We start from the raw sequence: 15,788 nt of genomic DNA on the forward strand, positions 1-15,788 counted from the left end.
GGGGGTGGGGGGGGGGGGGGTAGGTTAGGACTTGGACAGGGGCCATCTTTCAATTGCAGCCTCCTGAAGGTGTAACTTTAAGGCAGTTTTGAAAGTGAGTAGGGTTTTACACTCCTTTACTCCTTTTGGTAGGGCATTCCACATTTTTGATGAATAGCATGAGAACGAGTTCATTCCCTTTGTTGAGCCAAATCTGGGTTGAACATGATTTGTGGAGCTGCCTCTGGTGTTATGATCATGGACTTCATTAACATTTTGGAAGTATTTTGACAAATACAGAGGGATCCCAATGTTGTGGTGTATCTTGAAGACCAGGCCCATAGCAAGTTGCTGTACTCTGTCCTCAACCCTAAGCCATCCAATCCTAGCAAAATGAGCATGGGTTAGATGGGTTTTGTGATTGAGGTCAAGTAGTAGCCTTACAAGTTTATTTTGGGATGTTTGGAGCCTTGTTTTTAAGGCCAAGGTGCCAGACCATTTAGAGATTACTGTTGGTTGGGCGTTCCACATTTTTTGGCATAGCAGGAGAACGAATATAGCAGTGGTTCTCAACCAGTAGTCTGGGGACCAGCAGTGGTCCTTGAGGGGGAGGTGGTCTCCAGCTAAATGATGGAGAGTTGGTAACCAAATGGACTCTTATAGATATTTAACTTTAATTTTTTAAGTTAAATTATTTTTAAACACCTGCACTTAATTTACAAGAAGTCTCCACAATTAGATAATGTAGAAGAAATGTTATTTTGGTCAACGTTTGCCTGTCATCTCTCCATTTGGTAGGACTGTCTACCACATCAATACAGCATGGAATTGTGGACAAAATCCTATCCAATGATAACAACATATTCAACGTTTTGGGTCTGAGACTCTGAGGGGCTAAATCTCATCAAAAAATGGTGAAATCTGAGGCTCAAATTCCGAAAAAATAATGGACCTTGATATGAAGAGGTTGAAAACCATAATAGACTATATATTTGAATCCGGAGCGCAAAGTGAGAAACATAAACGTGTGTACAGGGGGCAAGCAAAAAGGGGGAGGGAAACATCGCAGCCTCATTTAAATATCTCCCTACAGAACTCACAGATTCCCACCCGTCCCAAACATCCGTTATCCGTCACTTTTTTTTTTTTTTACCTCGACCGAAGAAACCACGGATCGATACATGATCGTATGAAAGGCGGACTTTACACGATCAGCTGATGTGGTGTTTTGTAACCGGTGAGTTTCCAAGATTTAGCTCTGGTCCTCCAGACCGTTTAGTTCTCTCTAACGCCCTGCCAGGCGCGCTGCTCTGCTCATAGACCGACAATTCCAATGCCGTGCGAGGTCTCCGTCTTTAGTCAAAATAGACAGAACTATTTCGCTACTCACCGAAACAAAGGCTGCTTTGTGTTGTTGAGAGTCTATTCTCCAGGGTGGGAAGCCCCTCAGGACCCCACCTTCTCTGTATAATACACTTAGTTTTGGGCAGAAAATCCACAGATTTGGTCAATATAAATTACCATCGACCAAATCTGTAGAGGGCGCAGTGGAGTAAATACAACAATTTACAATACAATAAGTCTGTCGGACATATTTCATTTTCTGCCCAAAAAGTGTATTATACAGAGAAGGTGGGGTCCTGAGAGGCTTCCCACCCTGGAGAATAGACCTTCAAGAACACAAAACTGCCTTTGTTTTGGTGAGTAGCGAAGTAGTGTTGTTTATTTTTTACTAAAGACGGAGACCTCGGCACGACAGTGGAATTTTCGGCTGTGGACCAGGGCTACACTCTAAGATGATATTTATGCACTTTAAAATGTACATGCCGATTTCAGTCAGCGTTTAGACCTATGTGAATGCTTGTTAAGTATTTGATTATTCTGAATACATTTTCGACCAAAAATCAGATTAGACGTTGTTTTACTTTTTACTAAAATCATCGATCATCATATTTGTTAATGTTATTTGTAATCTAAATTGAATTTCACTGCCACTCCCAGCCCGTAAAGCTGAACACTGTGATTATACTGACCCCAGCTGGTAGAATAATAGTACTACAGCCACTCTGCCGTCATCATAAATCAATTTCAGTAGAATGGTAACATTTGACAAGATTTATTAAAATAACAACTGATCAGTGGTGTAAAGTAAGTACATTTAGTCAAGTACTGTACTTAAGTACATTCTTTAGGATTTTTTTTTTACTTTACTGGATTATTTCCAGTTTTCAGTACTTTTACTTCTACCCCACTACATCTCAGAGGCAAATATTGAACTTTTACTCCACAATTATTTAAAAACTTTAGTTACTAGTTACTTTGTAGATTTTGATTATTGTTACAAAACATGCACTAACCACTTCTAGTCTAGGACCTGGCTAAGATATGTATGCACTTAATTTAGGAGAGAATATCTCAACTGTTCTTGGCTAATATGACCCCAGTGAACAATTTAGGAACTTTGACTAATTCTCTATCCGGGACGAAATACCCGAAAATGACCACGCCCTTTTTAAAATGACCATAACCGGTGCACTATTTCCAACATGGTAAACCGTTGGAGCTACAGATTTACTGAGGTGCTCAAAATGTTCAGAATACTTATGTTTAGGGAAACATAGTAAAGTGTAACATTTCTAATTTGATATTTTATGACAGAACAGATAAAAGAAACCGCTAAAAACGTATTACAGTCCAGGGCCATAGGGATATTATTGTGCGAATCAATCTAAAAGCACTACATTTGTCCCAGATGTAACCAGGGCATGCTCTAATGATTTAGCAAGGGTGCCCGAGCCAGCGACCTTCAGGGTCATCATAGTGGCCAAATCCAATATGGCCGCCACCTGCCAAAGTCTTTGCCTATAACGTTTGAACCACATGAACTACGAATGCAAACTTGGTGTCTAAATCATGTTTTTTGACAATTAGAAACATGTTTGAATGCTTATCTTTATGATTTAATCTATGATTTAACAACCCGATCAGCCTGATCAAGCCAACCAGATGTGGAGTTGTACAGTCTTATTGCTGTAGGCAGAAAAGATCTCCTATAGCGCTCCTTCTTGCAACTTAGGTGTTTCAGTCTGTTGCTAAAGGAGCTTTTCTGCCCTTTCACATTGTCATGTAGGGGGGTGGGAGGGATTGTCCATGATGGCCAGGAGTTTAGTCTTCATCCTGCTATTGGCCACGTCCTCCACAGTATTCAAGGTGGTACCTTGAATACTGGACAGATCCAGCTGGACAGATCCAGCTTTCTTGATAAGCCTATTCAGCCTCCTGCTGTCTCCTTCCTTGATATTACCCCCCCAACATACCACCGCATACAGCACTGCGCTGGCCACCACTGATTGGTAGAACATGTTCAACAGAGTCCTACACACGCCATAGGAGCTGAGCCTCCTAAGGAAATAAAGCCGGCTCTGGCCCTTCTTGTACAAGACATGTGTGTTCCCAGCCCAGTCCAGTTTGTTGTCCAATTGCACGCCCAGATATTTGTAGCTCTGGACCACCTCCACATCCTCTCCCTCGATGGAAACAGGAGACAGGGGGGGAGCCCCCTTCCTCCTAAAATCCACCACGATCTCCTTTGTTTTGGCAATGTTGAGTAACAGGTGGTTCTGTTTACACCACTGAACAAAGCTGTTAACCTGTCCTCTGTACTCCATCTCTTGGCCTCCACTGACACGTGCCACAATAGCAGAATCATCTGCATACTTCTGCAAATGGCAAGTAGCTGTATTGTGCCTGAAATCTGAGGTGTAGACTATAGAAAAAGGGAGCCAGAACTGTCCCCTGGGGGGCGCCAATGTTACTCACCACCCAGTCTGACACACATCCTTGCAGCCGCACAAACTGTGGCCTGTTGGTCAGATAGTCTGTGATCCAGGAGACAATGGGAGAGTCCACCTGCATCCTCAGCAGCTTATCGGCAAGTAGTAAGGGCTGGATGGTGTTGAAAGCACTGGAGAAGTAAAAAAACATGACCCTCACAGTGCTGCAGCAGGTAGATGATGGCATCTTCCACACCAATGTACAGTACAGTATGTGCAACAATGCTCAGCATAAAATGTTAAACTATATAGTATTATTACTCTATGCACCATTGACTAGTACACACATGGGCAACATACAGCCTGGGAGCCGGACCCGGCCCTTTGACCATCTTAATCCGGCCCGCCAAGTCCTCAAAGAAAAACAAACTGCCCCCCCCCCCCTTCGACTCCAATTAATAGTAATAATTAATATTTACTATTTGAGTATTATAGCTACTTGCATTCCTCCATCCGTATGTACTCAAATGTTTTATGTTTATAATGTAACAGTGAAACAGTCAACCTTGAGTCCATATTTATAACATAATGAAATGTGTTTGATCAGTGACCTTTGGAGTGGTGCATATCAGACTGTCAGGATTCATCTACTCTGCTGTGGCCACAGCTCTTGCTGTATATGATGATGACCATACACTTCAATCTTTGGACATGGAAATTAGAGTTGATCTTTTCAGGCTCCAAGGTGAGGGTGACCAGGGTTTCTGTGAGATACCTGCACTCCTTTTCCCATAGCCAGGGAAGGCTGATGTTGGTCAAACGGTACCAGGTCCCTTGAGAACCTTCCTCCCACCCAAGTGTCAGAACCTGGGAACCTGACTGGACCAGATGCCAGTAAAGCGTGCGCTATCCTCCTCCACTGTGGCTGCAAAAGTCATTTGGTGGACGTCATCATTGTGTGTGTGTGTGTGTGTGTGTGTGTGTGTGTGTGTGTGTGTGTGTGTGTGTGTGTGTGTGTGTGTGTGTGTGTGTGTGTGTGTGTGTGTGTGTGTGTGTGTGTGTGTGTGTGTGTGTGTGTGTGTGTGTGTGTGTGTGTGTGTGTGTGTGTGTGTGTGGTGCAGTACTGTATGTGTATCAGTTATTGCAGAGCTGTTCTGTTGTTGTAGTAACACCAAGACAAATTCCTAGCAACCATTTGTTGTTTAGCAATGAACTTTTCTGATTCTAATTTAAACATATTGTTCAAATTCCATACACCTTTGACTATTATGATAGCGTTCAATGTATGCTGAGCATTGATGTGCATAGTGTACTGGCTGTTGCTGTATACTTTGGTTTCTATAGTAATATTATATTGTTTCAATAAAATTACATTGTTTTCTCCAGTTTGATCTTAATTTGATCTAATTCCTATAACTACTGTATACACTCAATCTGGATGAAACTTTATGTTACATAACAAGTTTGGTATAGTGGCCATATTAGTAATAAGCAAGTCAGAGTGATCTAGATGGATTCAATCATAAATATGAGCATTCCAATGTGTTTCTAATGCTCAAAAAGCATAAAGTAGACACCAAGTTTGCCAAAAATTACAAAGATTAAGGTAAGTAAAACAAATGTTCAAAACTAATATTTCTTTGAAATATGTAAAATAGAGGTCCAGCCACACCCAGTCATAAAGATAAGCATTCCAACATGTTTCTAATTGTCAAAAAACATGATTTAGACACCAAGTTCACCATTTATAGCTCATCTGGTTCAAAAGTTATAGCCAAAACCGTGTTTTAGCTGTTCTGTCATAACATTTGCACTTTTCTATGTTTCCCTAAACATAAGAATTCTGAACATTTTGAGCGCCTAAATCTGTAGCTCCAATGGTTTAGCAGATAGAGCCATGTTTCAAGTAGTGCACCGGTTATGGTCATTTTAATAAGGGCGTGGTCATTTTCAGGTATTTCGTCCCGGATAGAGAATTAGTCAAAGTTCCTAAGTTGTTCCCTGGGGTCATATTAGCCAAGAACAGTTGAGATATTCTCTCCTAAATTAAGTGCATACATATCTTAGCCAGGTCCTCTACTATTCAGCCCTATACATTTCGGCCATTTGAAAATAGCCGATCTATAAGCTCACAATGTGTCGCAAGTACTTTTTCCACCACTGCAACTGATATGCCTTGAATGATACATTTCTCATATTTAAGCTATAGACTAGCTAGCTTCCTCTTGCTGGTTTGTAAACACCAAACTACAATTGTCCATGTAGGCCAGTGGTTCTCAACCTGTTGGCCGGGATTCCCAAGGGGGTCCCCACATGATTTTAAGGACTTTCAAGACCTTTTTAAAACCTTATAAAAGAAAGAAAGAAAATAAATAAGACATTTTTTATTAAGCTAAATAGAGCCGGCCTGCTTGCTCAGGGGATTCGTGTCAGATCCTGTGTCTATGTGAGACATGACCTTTGACACGATCTAAATGTCTCAATAGAAGAGCAGGGAGACAAAATACAACCACGCCATATACAGATTGGACAAAATTTGATTTTAGTCATTATAAAAAAGTACATAGTGCCGCTTTAAGTCAGTGAATACTAAATGAATACTAAGTCAGGCCCCCCACCAGAAAATCTCCTTATTTTTCCACAGTAATGTTGGCAATGGCATACATGCCAATTGTAGTTTGGTGTTTACAGACAACATGGCCTCTGAAGCCAGAATCAGATGACGTCATTTCAACAATTTTATTGCAGAATATACTGGTCCCTGTAGTGGCACTAGTTATAAGTTGTGGATACAAGCAGGCTGATTAAGAGTCATTATTTTCCAAATGTTGTCCACTAGACAAGTGTTGTAGCTTTTTGTGTGCGTCTTTTTTCCTGTATTCTCTAGTGGTCTATACATAGTTATTTTCCTCTCATGATACAAGCATCCAGGAACCATGCGCAGGATCATAGTAGTAAAATGAAAGAAAATAATCCTTCCAGTGAGCCATTGACTTCTAAAATCACCATTGCATGAGACTCCTTATGGGTTATTATGATGTGAGTTCCATTTAGTCGATAATCAGTGTTGAACCCTGTGACTGGCTGAGATTGGTGTATCTGTTCCTTTATGTTGATCGCACTGCCAAGAATGGTCTGGCCATTCTTTGCCAGAGTGTCCTGCTATAAGCAGTGCACAGTAATATCCTGAGTGTTATTTTGGCCCAATCGCAATGCACACCCCCCGCCCACACACACACACACACACACACACACACACACACACACACACACACACACACACACACACACACACACACACACACACACACACACACACACACACACACACACACACACACACACACACACACATACACGTGATATATATATACATACACACACACACATAAATGCCTGCAGTCCCTATTCAAGCCTGTTGCTTGCTTCTGTGGAAGAAATTAGTCTGGAATGGATGAAGGAATCTTCAGATGCGTATGTGGTACGATTATTAATGACAAATAACGAATGAAGCCGTGCCGTGGTTGAGGGTTAATTTTTATACCTTCTTGTAGCCCAACGTCTTGGTTAGTTTAAACATTTGAGGTCAGACTCACTAGCCCAGTTCAATTTATCCATTACCATCAGTAAATCTTACTCTTGCATAACTTTGTAGGTATTGCTTATACGATTCCACCACACTACGACACACACACACACACACACACACACACACACACACACACACACACACACACACACACACACACACACACACACACACACACACACACACACACACACACACACACACACACACACACACACACACAAACAGCGTTTGATAAAATGATCAAATTACATATTTGCATCTACATCTAAGTCAGCATATGAAATTGCTTCAAACAGAGGGCCATCTGGAGGGCTAGATGAGTGTAACAGAAATGTGTTTCCACTTGCCATGCCTTTTATTAAGTAATCTCAACCTTAGGACAGCTCACTTGTGCCCCTGTAGAATCGGGGAGTAAACCCTGCTTCCTACTTCCCGGTCTGTTGTTGATAACACACCTGTTGTTCTGTGTTGTCTAGCGTGATTGAAGGGCCAGTTGTGGGCGGGTTCACTTTGAGGGGGGGTTGCCGTAGCAACCGGCAGATTGATAGGGACAGGTGCACCAAGCCAGTTAATGATGGCATGGTGTGGGCACCCTGGGGAGATCACATGGTTTTTACCGTTCTTTTATATGCATTGACAAAACCTTGCTGTGATTCCCTGTTACACTCAATAAATGGGAACCTCACAGCAGCTTTTGGTTTGGACGAGTCAAAAAACGGTTTCCTTGTGCCCAGCCGAGTGGTAAAATGTTTGTTTGAAATAATCATTACAGTGATAACAGTTTTTTTAAATATACTTTATATTCACTTTATATATATATATGTAAAATGTACGTAAATAGACAGTGACTGTCTTTATTACTGTATTTACCCGATGACTAGTTCAATGGCCTTTGTTGGGCAATTGCTCTTACTATGCCTTAATTTTTGCTGTCCATGTTTTTGGTTACAATATTAGAGCGACTGTCAGTATCACACCATTACCATGGAAACAGCAGAATGTGAGGTGAAGACTCATCGTTGTAAAAGGAAGGAGGTACTTGATAGCCGTCCCATGTATGCAGCCATATTCGTCTTCCTGGCTCTGTCAGCTCTGATCTTTCTGCTGCGTAACGTCAACATTCTGAAGGTGAGCACGGGGTGTTGAGTGCTTCACTTCTTAACCATTCGAACCCTAGCATCCATATTCTCAGGCTAACATTTTGCAAGAATAGCATATCTACAAGCTCACAACACTTCGCATTGGGACGCGTTGTGATCTTAATATGTTATTTTGTTCAATCTGTATGGTACAGTATGTTAATAGTATATAACATTTACAATTGAGGTACACAACTGTAACACATTCCTTTCCTTTCTCCTTTAACTTCATTTCAGAATGTAAATGTAATAAAAGTTTTATTGTCACCCTTCTTAATATTTGTAATATCTTGTTTTCAAACCCTCTAACAGACCAGATTTAAAAGCCCCTCAACCTCCACCCTCCCAGAATGTTCCTCTCCTCACCATGATATCAGCCCCTGGAGCTGCCAGGATCAGAACCTATCGCATGAGGATGCTCTGGAGGAACAGTTACTTCTAGAATCCATCGACTGGCCTAAACCTCCACACTTTCATAAAGCTCCTCACTTCAAGCAGACCAGTGACCCTGCACACAGCCATTTCACTATCCTCCCAGCAGAGGGAGGTAGAGAGTGGCATGTAGGGGACCAGCTGAACGCTCTTGTCCAAATGTATGACTTTCTGGGTCAGCCCAAACACTATGGGGGTGATTTCTTGGTTGCTCGGCTGCATGATCCATCACTTGAAGCGGGCGTAGCAGGCCTGGTGGTGGACCACTTGAATGGGTCCTACTCTGCTGTTTTCCCTTTACTCTGGGAGGGACGTGCGCAGGTAGAGGTGACACTGGTTCACCCCAGTGAAGCTGTCACTGTGCTGTGGAGACTGACGAGGGAACAGCCAGGCAGGGTGTTCTTCCAGAGTGTGTTCCGCTCAGGCTCAGTCTCCGAGAACACAGTTTGTAATGTTTGCCTGCCATCAAGCCAGCAGACACTTTGTAACTATACAAATCTCAACACTGGGGAGCCCTGGTACTGCTATAAGCCTAACATGCTGAGCTGTGACAATCGCATCAACCATATGAGGTGTGTCCATCACACAAAAATTAGCAGTGAAGAAGCTCTGCTCTTTCAAAGGTGAACACCATATAATTATTTTACGTGACCTTTTTTTGTGGGATCGTAAATGTGTGCTTGGATATTTGCTTTGCATTTTAACCACTTTTTTTTCAACGTTGTGGTTGTGTGTTAACCTCTTAAGCCCTATACAAATAGCTATTCCGTAATTTATGTACATGTTTTGTAAATGTTTCTGCCTATAATGACATGCCCAAAATAGGGACGCCAGGGCTAATTAGCTTGGTGTCATGCTTTGATATGCATTGCTTTGGTTAATTTGCTATACATTTTAATTAAATGAACACTCCATATTTCACTGTGCAAAATGTAAAATATCAATCGAGATGACACTATCTGTTGCATTGTGTAAATTAAAACATTATTTTGTCTCTTCTTTTCCACAGTAATGTCAACATTAAAGTCCACATACACGCTTTGGGGATTGACAGCATCAAAGTACAACCAAAACAAAGTAGAGAGCTATGTGTTTATTGTGGTGTTAACATATCTTTGTAGGCACAAGCCAACAATATAACAATATTATATTGCTATATGTTATAATCTCAAGTCTCTTCTCCACTACTGTTCACCTTCTGAAATCAGGTTATCAATACCATGGCTGTTTCTAAAATGTGATTATTTGTTCAGTTAATCCTTTCTTTTGTCTTCTAATATATTTTGTATACATAGTCTGTACACAATTTAGAGCATTCAAAACAGAGTAGCACATTATTGAGTACAGTATGTTTGAATATTATATACTAGAGTTTCGGGGGGCTACGCCCCCCTCAACCCCAGCCGCGCACGGGGCCCAGCGTGGCCGCGTGTATATTGGGGATGGAGGCGAGTGTTAGGCGTGCAACAGGCGGGGGGGGAGGTAGCAGTGTGTGCTGTGGAGGCTGTTGCTAACTTGCTATGAGGCAGAGAGGGAGGTAAAGAGTAGACAGCGTGGCGACGTGCACAGGGGAGCGGATAGTGTGGCTGTAAGTACAGGAGGAAGTAGAGGCAGCGTGTGTAGACATTGTAGTGACCTGAATGGAGCGTGGTGGTGGAGAAGAGACGCATCAATGCAGAACTGTTGTTGCGCGTTGGCGACGTGTTGGTGAGCGTTGGCGGCGTAGAAGCATGTGTGTGTGTGAGTGTGTGTGCTGTGTGTGTGTGGAGAAGGGACGTTGTGCCGACTGTATGCAGTTGCGTGGTGGTGAGGAAGAGGGGGTGGAGGGAGGGGTGTTGGTGTTGCCAGGTGAGCGTGTTGTAAGCGCGGCGGGCGCGAGTTTCAGCGAGGTGTAAGTGAGGCATGTAGGGAGAGAATGTAATAGTTATGCAGGGGGTCCGCGGTCAGCCCGCTGGTGGCCGGACCCCCTGTAAGTGTAGGGGCGCGTGGGGACCCCCGTAGAAGAGGGCGGGGCACTTGGGATGGGTGTTGTTTGTTTGATGTAGGTGGTTGCTTCTTTCTGGCGCTGGCTGTGCAAACCTGGCAACCCAGCGCATGCTGGCGGTGGCGTTACACCAGAAATGGTTCCTGGAGAAAATGGTGACCAAAAAAACATTTTGGAAAAAAAGGAAAAAACCCCGCACCGGCTGCCTGCTGTTGTGGTGATTAGGTCGTGCGCACGGTAAACGGTACGAAGCTGCCTCCCCTTCCGTTTTGTCCGACATTTGGTGAGTAGAATTAATTATGTTGCGCGGTGGAAAAGGTGTAGTGAGCAATGAGATGTCCCCTACGCGACGCGTAAATTCAGCGCGGCCGCCGTGGCGAGTCAGTTGGCGACATGTGGTCTGGCGGTGCGTTGTTTATTCGATAACAGAGCTGTGGGGTGTCCCCACCGAGGGTGCGGAAGTCGGTCGCCATTTATATAGTTAGATAATATATAACGTGTTGATGTTAAGCATCCTCTGGTTCTTTGAAAGGCACTATGTAATTGGAAGTTATTATTATAATTATAATTAAAAATAAAATCATAAATCTTGAATTTTTAATGAAACTATTTTACTTGCTCTAGACCAACCAGAGGTGAAGAGCAGCAGAGTGAAGCCTGGACCCTCTGGGTATTACTACGAGGGTGTGTGGCGAGCCCTCACTGGCATCAACGTTCGCCAGTTCAACGACACCTCTGCCATCAGTCAGTGTTTGAAAGACAAGATGGTCCATTTGTATGGTGACTCTACTGTCAGGCAGTGGTTTGACTACCTCAAGAACATTTTACCAGGTAACAGGTTTTACTGAAACTGAAACTTGTTTTTCTTTTTTTTTCTTTAATAAGTAGCCAATTATTTTTCATCCCTTTTTCTCCCCAATTTAGTAGTTATGCCAATTAATTCCTCCCCACACACATTCTGTGTTGTCACTGCTGTCGTATCCTACTGACTCACCTGCCAGTAAGGAGCCCCCACCAGGAGGACGTAGAGCCTTCGTCCTACTCCTCCCGCCCAACACTCCCCGCTGACAGGTGCCGCCCCAGCCCGTAGGAGTACGTGCACGTACTCCAGCCCGTAGGAGTACGTGTACGTGCAATCTCCCCTGCCCGTCTTCCCTCCACCGAACACGGGCCAGTGTTCGTGTAGACGCTCGAAACTGAAACTTAACGTACATTTGTGAAATAAATAAAATTACTAGGTATATTTGTTGCAAGGTCGGTGTGGGAAATTCGCAAAATTAATATTTAATATTGAATAGACCCTAGTTAAATGACCGTTCAGTGGCCATTTTGACAGGTAAACACAGTTGAAGGCAATATTATTAATTATGGTTAATACCTAAAAGAAGTACACAAATATGAATAATTAAGTGTTAAATAGCTCTATATTCTGATAGTAATCATTACTATATAGAGTGTTTATTCAGTAACAGGGGTCTCGTTTCTCCAGCTCTTTAGTAAACAGAAAATACATTTTCAGGTCAGGATTTTAACTAATCACTTCAGGAGAACTCATTCAGGATATAGGATAAACAAGGGAAATTGGAAGTAATATCAGAAAGAAATGACCAGACAAAATTGGAACTGGAACTCTATACCATTGAATCTGATGGGTACTCTCTCCTGATTGGATGATATTGGTGAGTGTATTTTCAGTTTATTAAAGAGATGGAGACCCCTGTAATTGAACAAACACTCATTAGCAATGATTACCATCAGACTTGTCTAGATGTGCCATTTATATTTAAGTAAATAAATAAACTTCACATAAATCAACGTTGCTCCATCTGTCTTTTGTTAAGTTTAATATTACTTGTACAGTAATTGAAATTGCAATATTTATTTCAGTCCCCCAAATGTACGATAGTGCATGTAGATTTTAGATGGCTACGGTCGTTCCATTTCTGGATACTTCATTCAGCTGTCTGCGTCCAGTAGGTGATTTGCACATGGGGAAGGGGGCGTGTCTGATAAAGAATATCAAATATCTAAATACTGAATCAAGCACCTTAAAAACTGTCTGTGGTGCTCACAAAAGCCAGTGTAGATGTTAAAATGACCCCAAACATGTTTGAAAGTGAAATATCCCTTTAAGGAAATGTAATATTTGTCTTCAAAATATGGATTTACGTCACTTACCTTTCAATACAGATGCTCCTTTCGGCAAGTGGCCGCTATCTGTATTTGTCTAACCCTAACTATCATGGCTATGTTTTTTGTCCCCTGTTGGACTAGAGTTGAAAGAGATCAATCTAAATGGTCCTCCGCACGTTGGTCCATACATGGCAGTGGACAGCGGCCGTAACACCTTGCTGACCTATCGATGTCACGGACCTCCTCTCAGCTTCACCGTTGTTCCAGTCAATGAGTTGCGGTACGTAGCTAATGAGCTAGAAGGCCTGGCTGGCGGTACCAACACTGTCGTGGTTATCAGCGTGTGGGCCCATTTTGACCCCTTCCCCGTGGAGGTCTACATTAACCGATTGCGGGGCATTAGGCGGGCAGTGACACACCTCCTGAAGAGGGCACCTGGAACGCTGGTGGTGGTTCGCACCGCAAACCCAAGGGCTCTGGATCGTGATATGAGTCTGACTTACAGTGATTGGTACTCGTTACAGCTGGATAGGGTGCTCAAAGCTATGTTCAAGAGGCTGGATGTTGTCCTGGTGGATGCCTGGGAGATGACACTAGCACACCACCTACCTCATGACATCCATCCACCCAATGTCATTGTCAAAAATATGATAAATCTCTTACTGTCCTATGTGTGCCCAGACAAAAAAACAATTTTTCAGAATACATTTTAAGATTCTGTGAATTATCTCTGCCAGGAGATCATGCAATTGCCTGTGTGTGTGTGTGTGTGTGTGTGTGTTTGTGTGTTTGTGTGTGTGTGTTTGTGGGTGTGCGTGCGCACGTGTGTGTTTGTGTGTCCGCAGCAAATTTCTCATATTACTAGGCGGATCAGTGTCATATTTCTTGTGCACGCTGACAGCACGTCATAAGGCTGTCCATAGTCTTGCTCCGACTTGCAGTACATAAGTGAGCTGCTTAACACTCCCCAACAACGTCTGAATCAGCCTAAAATCTAAGGGCGGTTTAACCCCTTCACTGTGTAACTGTCTTCCTTAATCTCAATGCTGCTGAATGGTTTGTTTACACTGCTTTAAGTAGCGTATAAACCATTGTTTGTATAGTTTATAGGAGTTTTTATAAATGTTTTGGATTGCCATGTTGACTTCAGTGGGAGAACTTGTTTGTTGGTTTGTTTGTTCGTTTTCGTCGGTGCCGTGACCGTGATGTTATTTGAGAGCGCGAGGACATGGGTTAGAATCTGACCCCCGTATTATCTCACTTTTCTCTCCTCTATCTGCCCTTAGTTTCCTGTCTCTCTACACTGATCTAGACATATAAATTACACAAATGCCAAAAATAAGTTACATCTGTGTCTCATTTGTATGTTCTGTAAGTAATGTTTTGCTTACTGCGGGGTACACTCATATACAGTATGTATACAGTATGTGTATTTTGAGACACACTCAGGAAACATAGATTTTATTGAATAATGAAGTTGTAATTATTTCTTGTTTAATTGTTGTCTTTGTTTTCATATTATGTTATGTATATTTTGTAACTCAGTCTTTTAGTCCTGTAGAAACGGCTGTTTGCTGTTTATTTATGATTATGTTATTTATGAACTGTCTGTGTGACATGGGTGAATGTGTGAATGGGTGGATGTATAGTTGTAGTGACATCTGTTTGGCCTAGTAGTATCAGGTTGACTGATAGGTTGGAGAAAAAAAGTCTGCACACTGTAACTTTGCAAAAGCTCCCAGTCAAGGCTTTATTATTTATATAAAGGCTTTTATTAGATTAACGTTTCGACGCAGAGTCTTCTTCAGACAGTGTCGAAACGTTAATCTATAATAAAGCCTTGATTGTGAAGGTTACAGTGTGCAGACTTTTTTTTATCTTGCCTTAATCCACTGTTGGTCCTGCACCTGCTGTCCAGCGATTGTGCCAGTTTTATGTTTCCTGACTGATAGGTTGCACCTTGTATGGGCATTTTGCCTTTGTCTTTACATGTATTTTTGTTATTGTGAGAACTCTTATGTCAGTGATGATAGTCAAGGACCGTCAAGGGCTGTTTATTTCACTTGTTGTTTTGTCACAGTTAATTAAAGACAATATTTTTTGCATTAGAGCTCAGCATGTGGTCTGGTTTTTAGGCTTCCTAGCCCTGGGACATTGATGTGCGGAATCTCCATTGCCGACTACTTTGTATTAAGGAAATTATGGTTAGGTGCCATAGCTATAGGGTCTATTGCTTTTCCATATCCAGAATATCCATGACTTTCGTCTCTTTTAACTATCCTATTATATATTAAAGAGGTGGTGCCATGGTTTTGCACTTTTTCTGTTTTTCATGTGTCTATGAGGTTGATAGAACTTCATTAAGCCCCCTGGTGGTGTTTTATGTCTTCTCTGACTATTTTGAGTGTCTACCTGGAGGCTGAAACCTTGAACGTCAAACGTGCCAATAGAAAAACAGCCCTTTAGTGACATAGTAAAAATATACCCTCCCCCTCATTATCATAACACAACAGGTGTGGGCATGAGGAGGAGGAGGGACTAGGACAGGTGGGTGGTGCTAAGGTGGTGGAGGAGGTGCTAAGGTGAGAACCAGGTATACTTAATGAACTGGAGGCGTGTCCACATAAAAACATAATTTTAACAATTTCTGTACACTTTTTTGAAAAAAATCTTCCTCGTAGTGTAACCATAATACCTGATGATTATGTTTTAGGGGGGGGGGGGATTACTGAAAATCACGGCACCCCGTCTTTAAG

At 42.3% G+C, this 15,788-nt stretch overlaps 1 protein-coding gene across 2 annotated transcripts; it reads left to right on the forward strand.

Annotated features, from left to right (window-relative positions):
• The first annotated feature begins 581 nt into the window (after positions 1 to 581).
• LOC311040016 (NXPE family member 3-like) lies at positions 582 to 15,142 on the forward strand. Of its 2 annotated transcripts, none has more exons than XM_084050085.1 (6): positions 582 to 1,216; positions 8,302 to 8,472; positions 8,796 to 9,538; positions 9,925 to 9,992; positions 11,524 to 11,730; positions 13,174 to 15,142. In XM_084050085.1, exons 2-6 carry the CDS (start codon positions 8,329 to 8,331, stop codon positions 13,743 to 13,745), a joined length of 1,734 nt encoding a protein of 577 aa, XP_083906211.1. In that variant the 5' UTR covers positions 582 to 1,216; positions 8,302 to 8,328; the 3' UTR covers positions 13,746 to 15,142. The 2 variants fall into 2 exon arrangements, with proteins under 2 accessions (XP_083906211.1, XP_083906212.1); XM_084050086.1 differs by lacking the exon at positions 582 to 1,216 and adding an exon at positions 1,566 to 1,679.
• Positions 15,143 to 15,788: the final 646 nt, after the last annotated feature.

The sequence above is a fragment of the Gymnoscopelus microlampas genome (genome assembly GCF_963454915.1).
Source record: "Gymnoscopelus microlampas genome assembly, chromosome: 23".
Classification (NCBI taxonomy): Eukaryota; Metazoa; Chordata; class Actinopteri; order Myctophiformes; family Myctophidae; genus Gymnoscopelus; species Gymnoscopelus microlampas.